Source organism: Penicillium maclennaniae (genome assembly GCF_028827695.1).
Source record: "Penicillium maclennaniae strain IBT 15551 chromosome Unknown utg000003l:1.0-5670915.0:1.0-5674809.0, whole genome shotgun sequence".
In the NCBI taxonomy this organism is placed as follows: domain Eukaryota; kingdom Fungi; phylum Ascomycota; class Eurotiomycetes; order Eurotiales; family Aspergillaceae; genus Penicillium; species Penicillium maclennaniae.
In genome coordinates, this window is record NW_026623215.1 from 1,580,787 (window position 1) to 1,594,134 (window position 13,348).

Sequence of the window (13,348 nt, forward strand, 5' to 3'; positions counted from 1 at the left end):
GGCGCACGAAAGGAGTTACTGCCAGAGCGACATTAGAAGAAAAGAAGGGGTTCATTCGAGATTGGAGCAACGACAACCCCAGACGACGCAAAAGGAGGTGTTCCAAAACAAGCGCCCCTTGCGCGCGGCTAATCGGGATTAAGGAGAGATGAACCCCTGAAACCATGTTACCGCATGCAGCAAGTAGGGCTAGGGTTGCCCTGAGACGTCAATGGCCCGTGACCTCAGATCAGGTGATACTGCTTGCTCACACTTGACCGTCCGTGCTTTCCCGAATATTGACAGCTCCAAATTGCTCAACTCTGGAGACTCCCGACCGCCCCATTTTCTCCATCGTCCTCCCTGGCTCTAACTGACCAATCCCTCTTGGCTCATTCCTGCTCTGATCTCACCTTGCTTGTACCTCTTTTTTTTTTTCCCCTCTTTCACAAATCTCCCACCATCTGAATCTTACCTTTCCTTATACCATATCCCCCGCGATTTCGAGGGTTATAGGTCTCCACTCTAATACGCTTATCGCCCCACGTCTTCCTTAGCTCAAAATCAGCAAAACGGCTTCAAATAAGTTTTCAGGCAGCGGGTTCTTGTAACCCGACTGCTAGCCTACCACGGGCTCATTTTCACCACGTCGTCCCATACCGTGCTCTCGACGGGGGCATGGCTCATTCAGAGAGGCACGGTTTCGCAGGCTTGAGGATTGAGACTTCGTTTCACCCGCAAAGATCGGAATGGACTGAGGAGAATGATGATGGGAGGAGGAGATCGGCATCAGGTGGCGATGGTATCGAGAGCGACCGCACCAATAGATCTCATGATTACGCGCGCCGCCGCGATACTAATGAAGACCGCAGTGCTCTCAGTGATTTGCACTCAGCCACGCCGCCCATCTCAGTCCCTCGCCTCGACAGCCATTACGCCCTAGAGACCGATGAAGACGGATACCCACACAAGCCGGACGATGTACAGGGATCCCCGCTCGACAACTATCTTACATCGCGCCGCCCCTCCATTACCTTCAACCCAAAGGTATTCCTCGATTCCGGCCTGCAACAACCCTTGGAGGAGCCTCTCGACAAAGGCGACTTGAAAAATCGGCCTCCGCTCAGATTCGAGTCCCGGACCTCTGGCCTCCGAAATGCCCTATCCCAAGATGACGACCCCGCTGACCGGAAGGCCGAATGGGGCGATGACCTCAAGTCCTCCGAATCGCGGGAACCGCGGGGTATTCCGCCCGGAGGTTTCCGAGCCCAATCCCTCGTGAGTGTCGGAGATGAGTCAACAGGAAACGACGGCGATCATCCGACATCGCTCACATCACTTTCGACGGCATCTCCAGGTGACGAGGTGCGGACCCCACCCGGAAGCGCTAAGGATGCGCTCTTGTCCCCTCTTTACATCACTTCGCCCAATCAGCAATTCCCTTCCCCAGAAGACCGCAGTGCCTCTTGGTCTACGGGTTTGGTGACCCCTTTTGGGAGTAAATCTCGCCCATCCCCATTTAGTCGCCATGGCAGTTTCCGCCAAAGCTCTCGACGATCAACTACTTCGAGCGGCAAGTCTCCAGCGAGCGCATTCCTCTCTATGTGGTCAGGTGGTGGAGAAGAGCCTGCTTCACAGCCAGATGATGAAGGGCAAATGGTTGGCACTGACTATGTTCTTGGAAAGCAAATCGGCTTTGGGGGCTTCAGTACGGTGAAGGAAGCTTTTAAGGTCGAGGAGCACGGCTCGACTAAACGACTTGCCGTCAAGATTGTCAGGAAGCAGATTAAAGGCCACAGTGAAAAGGAAAATGAAGAAGTGCAAGCGGAGTTCGATCATGAGGTTCGGGTCTGGCGGTATCTCAGCCATCCCAATGTCTTGACACTCGACTCCGTCTACGAGACGGATTATGCCACTTTCTGTTTCACCAAACTTCACATCGGTGGAACTCTGTTTGATCTGGTCCGCCAAAACCGGCAGGGTTTATCCTCGCACCTCGCGAAGAAATACTCCTATGAACTTGCCCGCGCAATTCGCTATTTGCACGAAGATGCCCGAGTCGTTCACCGCGACATCAAACTAGAAAACTGCCTCCTCGATCCCATCGAGGCTCCGGATGGCTCTCAGTCGTTGACTCTGGTCCTCTGTGATTTCGGAATGGCAGAGTGGATGGCCACAGACCATGGAGGTGACAGCCCCGACCCCTACGATGAGGTCGCAGATCGACCTCCCCCCAAACAAATTGGTCCCGCGGGCTCCAGTACCAGTGTCGCCGGCAGCTTAGAATATGCCTCTCCTGAACTACTCAAGTCAACGAATGGACTCATCCACCCATCGGTCGACATCTGGGCCTTTGGTGTGATCGTCTTCACCGTTGTCACTGGATCACGGCCCTTCCAAGACTCATTTGCACCTCGCATCCAGGCCAACATCCTCAGCGGCACGTGGAACCGTGATGCCGTTCTCGGCCAGATCGTCGATGATCACTTGCTCAAAGACCGCCAGGATGCCCTCGAATTGGTCAAAGGATGTCTTGAAATGGATACGCACAAGCGATGGACTATTCGAGACATTCTGGAGTGTGCTTGGCTCCGCGAAATCGCTGAAACCGTCAATGAGACTTCTCCAGAATCTGCCTGGAGGCTATGAACAAGTCCCCAGTGTTTTCCTACTGGGGTTGAGCCCAGTATCTCTCGCTCTCGATTTGTTTCGAGAATGACATGACACGACACGAAATTTTCTCAATGTTTCTGTTTCTTCTTTTTTTTTTTCAACTGGCGCTGCTGCTCAAGCGCTGGTGTTTTCGGGATTTCCTTTCTTTCTTCTTTCTCGGACCATGATACCCATCCTTTTCAACAGGTGAAGTCGACCCCTGTCATCTCTTTCATCTAGCTTGGATTCCCCATGCGTTGCATTTGGCTACTGTGTGATTTGGTGGGTTGGATTATAATTTGGCAAGCATGGCGTTCTCTCTACTTCTGGCATGTGTTTTCGATTCCTTGCTTTATCTTTATCTTGCTGTGTGCAATGCGGATCTGAGATTTCCTGCGAATATCCTTCCTGATTTCTCTCTGCTCATCTGCTCATCTCTTTTCTCTGTCTGGCTGGCTGGTTCCGTCCTAGAATTCCAATCACAAAATTTGGATTATCAATAAATGTTTTCCGACGTATCATTTCAAGTGAAGTCTCGTATGCATTCAATTCACTTGACCCCATTCATCCACATCTACACCATACGAAACATGAAAGGATAATTTTTATATGACCGACATATGCAAAAGAAACGGCTATTGATACATGTACAAACTAAACTCTCCAACCCACAACAAACTACCAGAGTCTGTTCTCCGGCAACACCTTCTCCTTCTTCGTACCAGCGGCCGACTTGCGCTCCTCAGGCGAGCGGAAGAACAGACTAGGTCCTTCCATCGGCTTAAGCAAGTGGCTCAAATAGCCCCTGTGCGCAGGGTCACGATAATACTCGATATCTCGACGACGCGTAGGATCAGGCAATCTGTACCGATATCCACGGGCCTTCATCACATTCGCCTCGGAAAGTTCCTCAGGGGCTCCGTCCGCCTTCAACAGTTCAGCGGATCCAGACTCAGCGGCCCAAGCCAGCGAGATGAAGGGATGGGACTCCTTCGCCATGATGTGTCGGATAGCGGAGCGCGTGTAGAATCGCGTTGCGACGGATCCGCCGGCTGCCTCGACGGCTGTGATTGCAGAAGCCGAGATGCGGGAGACGACGAGGTGGATTGGTTGTTTGAGGATGCCCTCGCCGCCGCCCAGCACTTTGACGCCATCCTTGTGCTGGTGGATGCAGCGGGATTGGGTTAATTCGCGGATGGTGATGGGGCGGGTTGGGTCAATGCGGCCTTGGTCGATCCAGTCTTGGATGCGCTCAAGGTTGACGGGGGCCCATTCGAGGGCGAAACTGGCAGGGCGTTAGAGATGGAAATTGCTTGGATCGAGGGATTGTGATTGGAGATTGGGAGTAAGATCTGGGATGGGCGAGAAATAAAAAAAAAAAAGCTTACAGGTTCTTTCCTCCTCGCTCGCCGGAGACGACGATATCGGGCGTCTGACCACCATTGAAGCCGGCCGGGACCTTTCCGTGCTGTCCCTGACCTTTGTGACCACGACCGGATGTCTTACCCTTGCCAGAAGCGGGACCACGACCGCGGCGGATGCGCTTGTTGTAGGCGGAAGGATTGTCGGAGAGGGAGGAGAGGATGTGCGCGCCGCGCTGCTGGAATTGCGGAACGAGGAATGCCAGTGGTGAGGTTTGGAATGGCCTTGCGATGAATTGTTGAAGCTGCGTAGGCAGCCCCATAAGTCGAGGAGCCATGGTGATGGTAGGCTTATGATGCTGAGCCCGTGTTGCAGACGCTGGAGATCTTTGATGCCGGGTGGAGCGGAAAATAGCCGGGCCGAAGACCGAGAACGGTCAGAGCGCATGAATCAAATTACTATCTTAAATGGAAATTCGAGAACTTTTTACTTGCTACTTTCAGGTATAGAGTCCAACTTCTTGTTAAATGTCTTTTTCCCTATGTCAAGATTTTGGAGGTGGCCTATACTTGGAGAAACGAATGTAGAGATTTGTATAAAATCTAGTTTTTTCATGCTGTGAGGCTAATGTCTCGTGAAGTAAACGCCGAATAATGTAGATGCAGCGGCAGCAATGACCGTGTTGTCCTTGACAACAAAGAGCTAAAGGGGACAAAAACGCCTCAAAAGGCCATCCCTGACCTCGCAGGTCTTTTCGGGAGGCAAACACCTGGGATCCTTCTAGTGGAGCGCCGAGGAAATGCAGGAACCAAGAGTAATCATGTACAGGACAGAGAAACGACAAGCAAGAAGGGTAAAAATGGGATGTACAGCAAATGGAAGGATTTCGTGAGTCGGTCATAGCGCGGTCACATCGTAAAGTAGATAGAAAGGGAGCAAGCTTTAACTGGAGAAGGTTTGAGGGGGAGGGTAGTAAGGCTGGTAGTTTCCTTGGCCCCAAATATCCGGTTGGATGTAGGGAAGGAGACCCGTCTTGCGATCGGAAGTACCCTTACCCAGCGGCTGGTAGTGCATGTGATCGAACGGAATGCTGCGCTGCTGCTGCAGAGAAGAGGAAGGAGGTGGAATCAACAATGTCGAGACTGAGCGGACAGGTCGGTAAGGGGAGTTGCGATTCGCGAGGAAGAAGGATGGGGATAGGTGGTTTTGCGGAGTGTGGACCGAGTAAGCAGACACAGCCGGCGAGAGGGTGCCAGAAGACACACCGAAAGGGCTAGAATAATGTCGCCCAATTTCCGGAAGAGAGGGTGCGTTGTACATGCCAGCCGAAGACGCAGGGATAGGGACGTTGGGTTGGTGCTGACCCCAGTTGGAAGACCGATTGTAGATCGCGTGCAAGGGAGCCGGAACAGGGAGTTGAGAACCGGAGATAGAGGAAGGCTGAGAGCTAGAGGGAGTGGGAAGACAATGAGAAATGGGGTTTGAGGTTGTCATGTTGGGAGGTGGGAGCGAGAAGCCCTGAGAAACCGGAGCAGATGTTGGTGTGAGGACGGGCGGAAGAGTGGGCATTGTGTTCATAGTCGTCAAGGGGATGGTAAGAGGAGCCGGCGTAAGTTGTCCAATTGCCCGAGCAGTTCGTTTCATGGGTTGCAACTCGTCGTCCTCATCCCGGCTGCGCTTGAGAGATCCAGCCGCAGCATGGCAAGCTGGAGAAGGAATAGGGTAAGGTAGGCCAGGAGCTGGCATGTACCAATTTGGCTGTGACTGCGGTTGAAGCGCATCCGAAGGAGGTGACGGCAACTTTGACAATGGCGATTGAGGCTGCAATCGAGGGGGAGAGACACGCATAAGTGGGGCGTCTGTCTCAGCAGGGAGAGCCGATGCCCGGTTGAAATAATCGGCGAAGAGGCCGAGCTTGGTGTGCCATTGGGCCCACTTCGCCTCGGAGGCAAACAAGTCGTACCGGATATTGCTGAGGAACTCAACCTCCATGATATGAATTTCCTGCACCGCAATGCCCGAAACCTCTGCCCAAGTCTTGTTGGTGTAGGTATTATCGTCCAAAACTAGCTGAGTCAGCACGATATCAAGGCGGTGAAGCGATAAGCCGCGATAAGCCGCGATAAGCCGCGATAAGCCGCGATAAGCCAAAAACTCACATTTATTGCCCAGCATCAGAGCCACCGTCATCAGCCGGAATTCACTGCCCTTCTTTCCCTTCACACCAGAATTGAACTTCTTCAGGCGGTAGATAAACAGCAGAGCCAACAGAATCACATTCTGGCTGACTTGTGTGGTCGAGAGAATTGTAGCCACCCATTTTTGGAATCCAACAGTCGGAATCGCCTCAGGAACCAGGGAAGGAACGAGGGGCAGTTGGTCTTCAATAGCTTGAAGTTTGGAAGTCTTTTCGAACCAGAAGAGACATGTCATCTAGTAGTTTGAAGAACGTTAGCGTCCGCCACAAGTTCATATCCGGGGTTTTCAGTGAACTCACCTGTGCTGCAAATTCAGCCAAGTTGCCCTTGCTGTTGTTGATTGACGAGGGAATCCGCAGTTGCGTACCGCCGAAGGTGCCAGTAGACTTCTTCTGTACGGGTTCCGTAGCCGGCACTTCCTTCACGATTGCGGGGTGGGTTTGGGGCTTCGTGCCATATGAAGCCACCGAGGACGAGGGGACCGGATCGAAGTGGGAGCGCGAGCCGTAAACGTGAGATGGCATGCCGTGCGTCTTCCCTCCATATGGCATGGACGGAATGGCATTGTAGGCCAGTCCAGTCATGTCGCTGGGGGGAGTGGGTAGACCGTCCCGGAAGGGAGCAGTCCAACTGAAGCCGTTGTGTAAAGCCGGTTTGAATGATGAGTGCTCTCGGGTCGTCAGGTCGAAGGTGGGAGTGAAGGTGCCGAGAGTCGAGGATTGAGAGCCCAGCGTTGGGAGAGACATAGGGACAGCGTAATCGGGTTGTGAGAAACGGATCGACCCATGTGGGATGGTCGAAGCTGCGACAAGGAGAAATGACAGGAAAGCGAGCCGAGCTTGAATCAGTGGCTCATGTCCCTAAATAGACGTGAGAGCGTGCTGGGTTGAGCCTGCCGTTGTATGCTCGAATGGATAGGTGAAATAGTCGTCCCCAATTGGATCAAGGAGCGCGGGTGGGGAATTTGACGAGGTGTAGTACTTGTGATCACAAAGCCAGAGCGAAAATGAACCAGCAGTCGAGAAGAAAGTATGAGATGCTGCTTTCACTTTGTAGAGGGGCAAAGAATGATGTATATGGAAACGGCTAAGACAAAGGCCCATATAAGGATAGTAAGATGAACCAGCCTTTCGGGGGACGGATCTTAGAGAGCGCCACTAGTAAGATTGAAAAGGGAATGAGGAAAAAAAAATAAGAAAATAAAAAAAAAAATAAAAAAAAAATTCACCCCAAAAGAAAACGTTCACGGTCAAGAGGCGGGAATGATCAAAAACATTAATTGGGGAAAATAATAATGGAAGGATGAAGTCAAGGCATCATCTCCATCTTTTTACCGCAGGAAAACCAAGTCCACTAAGGGAGAGGAGCCAGGGTAGATTGACCCGTCCGGAGAAAGCATGAGCGCCCGTACCGCTCAGAGTTGGACCCGGACGCAGGTCCAGAGGGCTGATCCTCCTTTCTGGGCTCGTTTGGGTTCCGGTTTGGTCAATCTAGATTGTTGTCTCTGACTATGAGAGGGAAAAAAAAAATATTATTAAAATTAGAAGTCAAAAAAGGGAAAGGAATGGGAAGACTGGTTGATGTCAGAGCCACTGGGGGGACGGAGGCAGTCACAAGTGGATGCGGGCCTAGAAAGGGTAGGTCGCAGAGTAATGTTTACGGAGGGCACGTCCCGGACTCTGAATAGCCCCAAGTTTGACTAGGCGGAGCAGGGCGGAAGGATACTGTGTATGGCGTAGCGCGGGCCAGTGGAAGGGGGAGAAGAAGGAGATGGGAACACCGGGTCAGGAAAGGAAAAAGAAAAGGCTAGGCAGAAAAAATGAAAAAGAAATGAATGAAAAAAAAAATTAAAAAAAAAAAAAGTCAGAATCGAAGTAAAATTGGAGAAAAGTTGGAAATTGCAAAGACAGGTTCAGAACAGTCCAAGGACAGATCCAAGACCTGCTGGGGGGGGAGGTTCAAGGAGGGCTAGTGCAGTGTTGGGCCCATATCAGATCCAATAATAAGAGAGATTTAGCGTGGTTGCAACCGTTGGCCCAATGCCTAGTCGCCAGGCCGAATGCCGTAAAACTGGTAAATATGGTAATAGTGGTGTAAATTACCGATGAGTGCAACTCCGTGTATGCGCGAGGGTGCGCAAGCATGTACGCCTCCGCCTGCACAAGGGCAGAGTGGTGGCTCCAGGGGGGCAACGGGCAACCGAGAAGCGCGGGGGCTACAGTCTTACTTCGTCCTTCTTACATCGGTTCCAACTTTTGGATGGGCACAGTGGCTGATCACTAGCTTTGAAGTTTGGGAAAGGATGAGAGAGAGCAAAGCACATCAGAGCAACAGAAAATTTTTAAAATAGAGAAGGCTAGTGACGGGGGAGTAGGAAGATCACTTTCCGAGTTTGGGAAGTTGACCGCAAAAAATGAAGGACAGGGATGGAGTATGGAGGAGCGCTTCTCTTGATCGGCATTTACGTTCGTATTGGTAATGTAAGGATGGCATTCTGGCTTACCTCTTGGTGGAGAGTGAAGTAAAGGCTGTGGCCAGCGAGGACTCAATTCTCGGATCCCGTCCTTTGCCCATTTGGCGGAATTCCAGGATGCGAGGCTCCACCGAGTCTCAGTCTTCCGTGTATATTCCGAAGGAGGAGAATAGCGTGCCATGACTGGTCCGCGGGATCCATCCAGTAGAAGAGGCCTTGCTGTGCGGCCGAATCAGGAGCCCATGGTTGGCGATTGCGCATCACCAAGAAGGCCGAGAAACGGTTCCAGTTGCTGTATGATGTGGCCATGACACGGTTACAGTACCCTACCGGTGACTAATCATGCAAGCCTGGGCTTTTTGAGCCGCGTCCCATTCTGATTCGTTGGTCTGTTCGGTCTGGTATTTGGTATTGTTTCCCTCGGGTCTCTGACTCTCACTCTCTCTATTTCTCATACACTCACTCTAACCTTCTAGGGCCGTCGGTCGGATCGTCCTTTTCTTGGAATCGCAGCCCGTGTGCGTGTTGGGATCTCCTCTTTGAACCTTGTCCATTGAGCCCACCCGCGCGCGGATTTGCTCTAGACTTGCTTTTTTCGGTCTGGTTATATTTCAGGCAGATGGACGAATTTGATATTTCCAGGCCAAGCCTCGTGAAGGCCCATGGCACACGGACACCTACGCGTCTGATTCCCGCGTCATGCCACTCCATCTTTCTATTCTTCTTTAGTAAAACCGGAAACACGAGCATCTCTCCTTTGCAGACAGAATTGAGAGGAAGAGCCCCCGGTCAACGTAAACCTCACGTCAGGCCCGTCAGGTGCCGAGATGATGAACCGGTATGGTTTACTATATCGGTCCTCGTATATCGAGAGGGAGGTCGACGTTCCAGATCGATTCCCGATTGGGGTGATTCATTGCCCCCAAGGACGCGCAGCGCGCGGCGATTTGGAGGCACGCGCTTCAGGGTGATAGGCAACTCAGTACCATGTCACGAACCTCTCTGGTACAAGTGGGCTCTACTGCATTCCGTAGGGGAATAAAGGAGGCTGCAGAACGTATTTCGGTTGACACGCCACCAGTTCACTTGCTGTACCTTCTGATGGCTGGAAGGGGGAAATGATCCAAAGTCTGAACCTTGGCTATCCAACGTTTTCGTTTAGCAGCTGAGAATGTCCGAGGCCGGTTATAGTGGACTTTTGGGTGGACACGAATAGGATGGAAGGAAATCAGAATCCCCCGTGCCCACTTTTCCTCCTTCTCTCTTCCTGTCGGGATCATGAGCCACCGCCACGATGTGGGTTCGTTTTCGTTGTTTCCAGAACCCCAGACCTGTGTCATCCTCAAGACGATCTCATTGATGACCTCGCCCGATTGCCCATGCTGCGGCCCGGACTTGGACTTAACGTGACTTGTCACAGTCATACAGGCCTCGCTTGGTCTGCATGGGGCGCCTTTCTCTTTCCACCCCCCCCTGCCATCACACTAAGAGCTACAGCGTACGGAACCTTTCCCTTTGCCTTTCCCAGATCTACAGTACACACTGACTTCACTCTCCCCCCCCCCCTAATCTCAAGCCCCCGTGGACCTTCCGCACGTCCTCGCTTTCGTTCTCCTGTGGGGGCAAGCCCTTTGGCTCAGCTGGGATAACCACTGTTCGATGGAACCCCCCTCATACGTTGCCACCGATACGATGACTAGTGATCCCGGTTGCGGTTGGCACAACGGGGCCCTCGAGTCACCGGTGGTGCATGGAATCATCTACCGCCCCGAGCACAATTAATTTGGGTGTGGTCCACAAGTACGAGTTCACGACGGAAGCAAATATTCAACTTTCCGTGCTCGGTGCCACCAGCGTTTAATCGTCCATGGATAATTGGAAATAATATGAAAGAAAAGAAAAACCTTCGCTATCACAAGGACGCATCATGGAAGATATTCAATTTCTGTATATCCCGATCACCGGTCACGGACAGGTTCTACCGGCTCCTGTCTCATGCAGGCTGACCGCAACCCTCTTTTGGGTGGGGGGGGTGGGCTCATGGTGATACTCTGGTCGGCGGCTTCGTCGCCTATCGTGGATGTGAATTGAGCCTTTCTAGTCTTTCTTCCATTTCCGTACCTGTTATCCAGCGCGTAGAGTGAGGAGCCATGATTGGCGCCGCGCACGCATCTGCTATAGAGTTTCAGGTTGTCGGTAGCATGTACAGTACTGGGATCCAACTCAGCAAAGCTGAAGTCGATCACCATCACCGTGTCCCACCATAATTGAAATGACTTCCTGAACCGGATTCCTCCGACTATGGCTTGCCTGGTACCCTTATGTGTAAATTATGGATATTCTCATCATCACACAGCCAGTATTTGGGCGGGGCTGGGTCCCGACTGTTGAACCCGGCATCGAATTCCTTTTGGAATGTGGGCACTAAGAGGAAGGGGGGGGAGGGTTTACCTATCTCATGCGTCAACTTTTTTTGTGAGATTGTCGAGTCGCCCACACCCTGATGCAAACGGACGTGATTGCCGTGATGTTCAACCTTGCTCTTCTTTCCTGCTCGGGCTCCTTGCATCTTCCCTCGTCCTTACAGGTTGTCGGGAGAACGCTACGTGTGATCTAGATGATGCCGATACTTCGACATCACATCTTGAAACCCGGTAAATGACCAGCGCACAAATTTCCCCTCAATGCAATCATCGCTGCAGTAACTGCGGTCGAATGGCGGCGGTCAAGGCCACACTGTAGGCGAAGGCTTTTTAGCGTCATCTAGAGCATCCCACTGCCCCATCTACAAAACCCCTGGGTCTTCAAGACGCGCCCCTTCGGTAGGGGGGGGTCAAATAACATGAAATGGTGCGAGACGATCGTGGGAAGGCAAAGCTCCGCTTCACTCGGTCATCTTGGTACCAACTTGGCGAACGGAGGGCGTCTTTTTCGTCTCTTGTGACCGATCAAGGCGCACAGTTGCCTGCTATCATGACCGAGTTGCAGTTCGAACAATCAAGGTCCTCCGCAGATCACAGGCGACAAAGGCCCAAACACCCGAATTAGATCACTTCGAGGTCCAGAATTTAGTCCAGGGTGCAGGGGCCGAATGATCCATTCGCGTCCAAGAGCGTAGGTTTTTGATTGATACTATTGATTAGCCTTTGGGGGGTTCCAATTTTTTTTTTTTTTTTTTTTTTTCCTCTTCCTTCTATTTTCTTCGTCTGTCTGTGCTGGACGGGTTCCGCCCCAAGCAGCATCTAGCAGCACCAATGTAAGTCTGACACCGTCACGATGTCGAGTGTTTGCTGTAATTTGACTTTATGCCAGACTTTCCGAGGGCCCCGTTAAAGTGTCTTTTGCCCCCGTATGAATGATCAATAGTCCTCCGGACCGTCTAGTTGTATAGTTGTGGAGAAGCCCTCATTACGTAGTCGTGTCTCAGGCGGTTTCCTAAGATTAGAGCGATTCTATCGCCGGTCTAGAGCTCGTTGATGGAATCTCGCAGCGTGGCGGTCACGGAGACGATCCCAGTTCCCGGAGATATTGCAATCCCGGCATCCGAGTTTTAACCTGAAATGATTATCTCTTCTGCCTACTATCAAGGGTTCGGTGGAGTCCGACAACGCGTAACCAGGCCAGTTGGGCCGATGGACGTGCGAGTTGCGAACAGGATCACATTCCCGTCCACATCCGGTATCGCCGTCCACATCCACACTCCACCCCTCTTTCTCTATGCGTGCTGATGGAGTCACGCACCTTCACTGAAGCCGATCTGTTCCGCCTAGAGAAGCCATCGTCGGCTTCGACAGGTTGCAACGCCAGGTACACTCCCGCGAGCTATTGGCCTCATTCCCAACCGAGCGCCCAGGAGTCACCACATTCCTTGAAGATTCAAACTCAAATCCTAGCTCCAGTGCGCTGAAAAGAATGGATGATCCGAGAAGAAAGTGGTAACGCGTTCAGTCAAGTCCACGCAAGATTCGTGATCGTAAGATCATTAGAAACCAAAGGTCCCTGTACGGCACCGTCTTGATTTGATTCTACCAAGGACAGTGGATCTGGACCGCGGGTGATAAAAAGACTTGCCATCAGCGCATTCGATTATCTCAGATCGTTGATCCTTAGAAGGGAGGTTTCCTGATCCCACGAGGGGGGCGCACCTACCTCCGAGAGTGATTCATTTCCACGGAACCAGATGCAGACGGCCAGAGTTTCCCTAGTTGCCGGACTTTACATCCTAGCTGTGCAATACGTTTCTCCGTCCCATCTGGACAATTCGTGACGCCTCCAGTTCTGGACTTTGGGAATCTTGGCAGTGGCTGGCAACTCTCACAAATGCCCTCAATGTTCTACCCGGGCTGAGCAGCTCGGTTCCCTACTCACTGTAGGATCTTATTCCATGGCTATACTGACGCCCCCGGCGAAACAACTATGGCCCTGCGCAACTGCGGCAAGCGCGCATTTCTTTCGTTACTTGCCTCTTTGCCATCCCGGGTTTTGATGTGGCACACTGTGCATAGACGGGTGGGCGGGGACTTCAGTCATTCACCTGGGCGAAATCGCCCGGGCTGTTGTCAGCGACCGGATCCGGAACTTTAGTGGCTGCGTTTCCTTGGAAGGTCTGCGCCCGTTTGCCTCGGCCTGGCGATGTGTCGTCGTGCAACCATGCGAGACCGTCTTGAAGCTTCAAGTGAATTGA

General features: G+C 52.1%; 3 protein-coding genes across 3 annotated transcripts; 1 reads left to right on the plus strand and 2 right to left on the minus strand.

Moving 5' to 3' along the window:
• Window positions 1-657: 657 nt before the first annotated feature.
• Window positions 658-2,628, plus strand: N7477_002697 (serine/threonine-protein kinase; the record flags this gene model as incomplete). The annotated part of the gene is made up of 1 exon (XM_056964360.1): window positions 658-2,628. One exon carries the CDS (start codon window positions 658-660, stop codon window positions 2,626-2,628), a length of 1,971 nt encoding a protein of 656 aa, XP_056824313.1.
• A 681-nt stretch (window positions 2,629-3,309) lies between these two features.
• Window positions 3,310-4,330, minus strand: N7477_002698 (mitochondrial 54S ribosomal protein uL15m; the record flags this gene model as incomplete). Its single annotated transcript, XM_056964361.1, has 2 exons — window positions 3,310-3,916; window positions 4,020-4,330. The coding sequence occupies 2 exons, from the start codon at window positions 4,328-4,330 to the stop codon at window positions 3,310-3,312; spliced, it is 918 nt and encodes a 305-aa protein (XP_056824314.1).
• Window positions 4,331-4,935: 605 nt separating this feature from the next.
• Window positions 4,936-6,937, minus strand: N7477_002699 (uncharacterized protein; the record flags this gene model as incomplete). Its single annotated transcript, XM_056964362.1, has 3 exons — window positions 4,936-6,059; window positions 6,153-6,426; window positions 6,491-6,937. 3 exons carry the CDS (start codon window positions 6,935-6,937, stop codon window positions 4,936-4,938), a joined length of 1,845 nt encoding a protein of 614 aa, XP_056824315.1.
• Window positions 6,938-13,348: the final 6,411 nt, after the last annotated feature.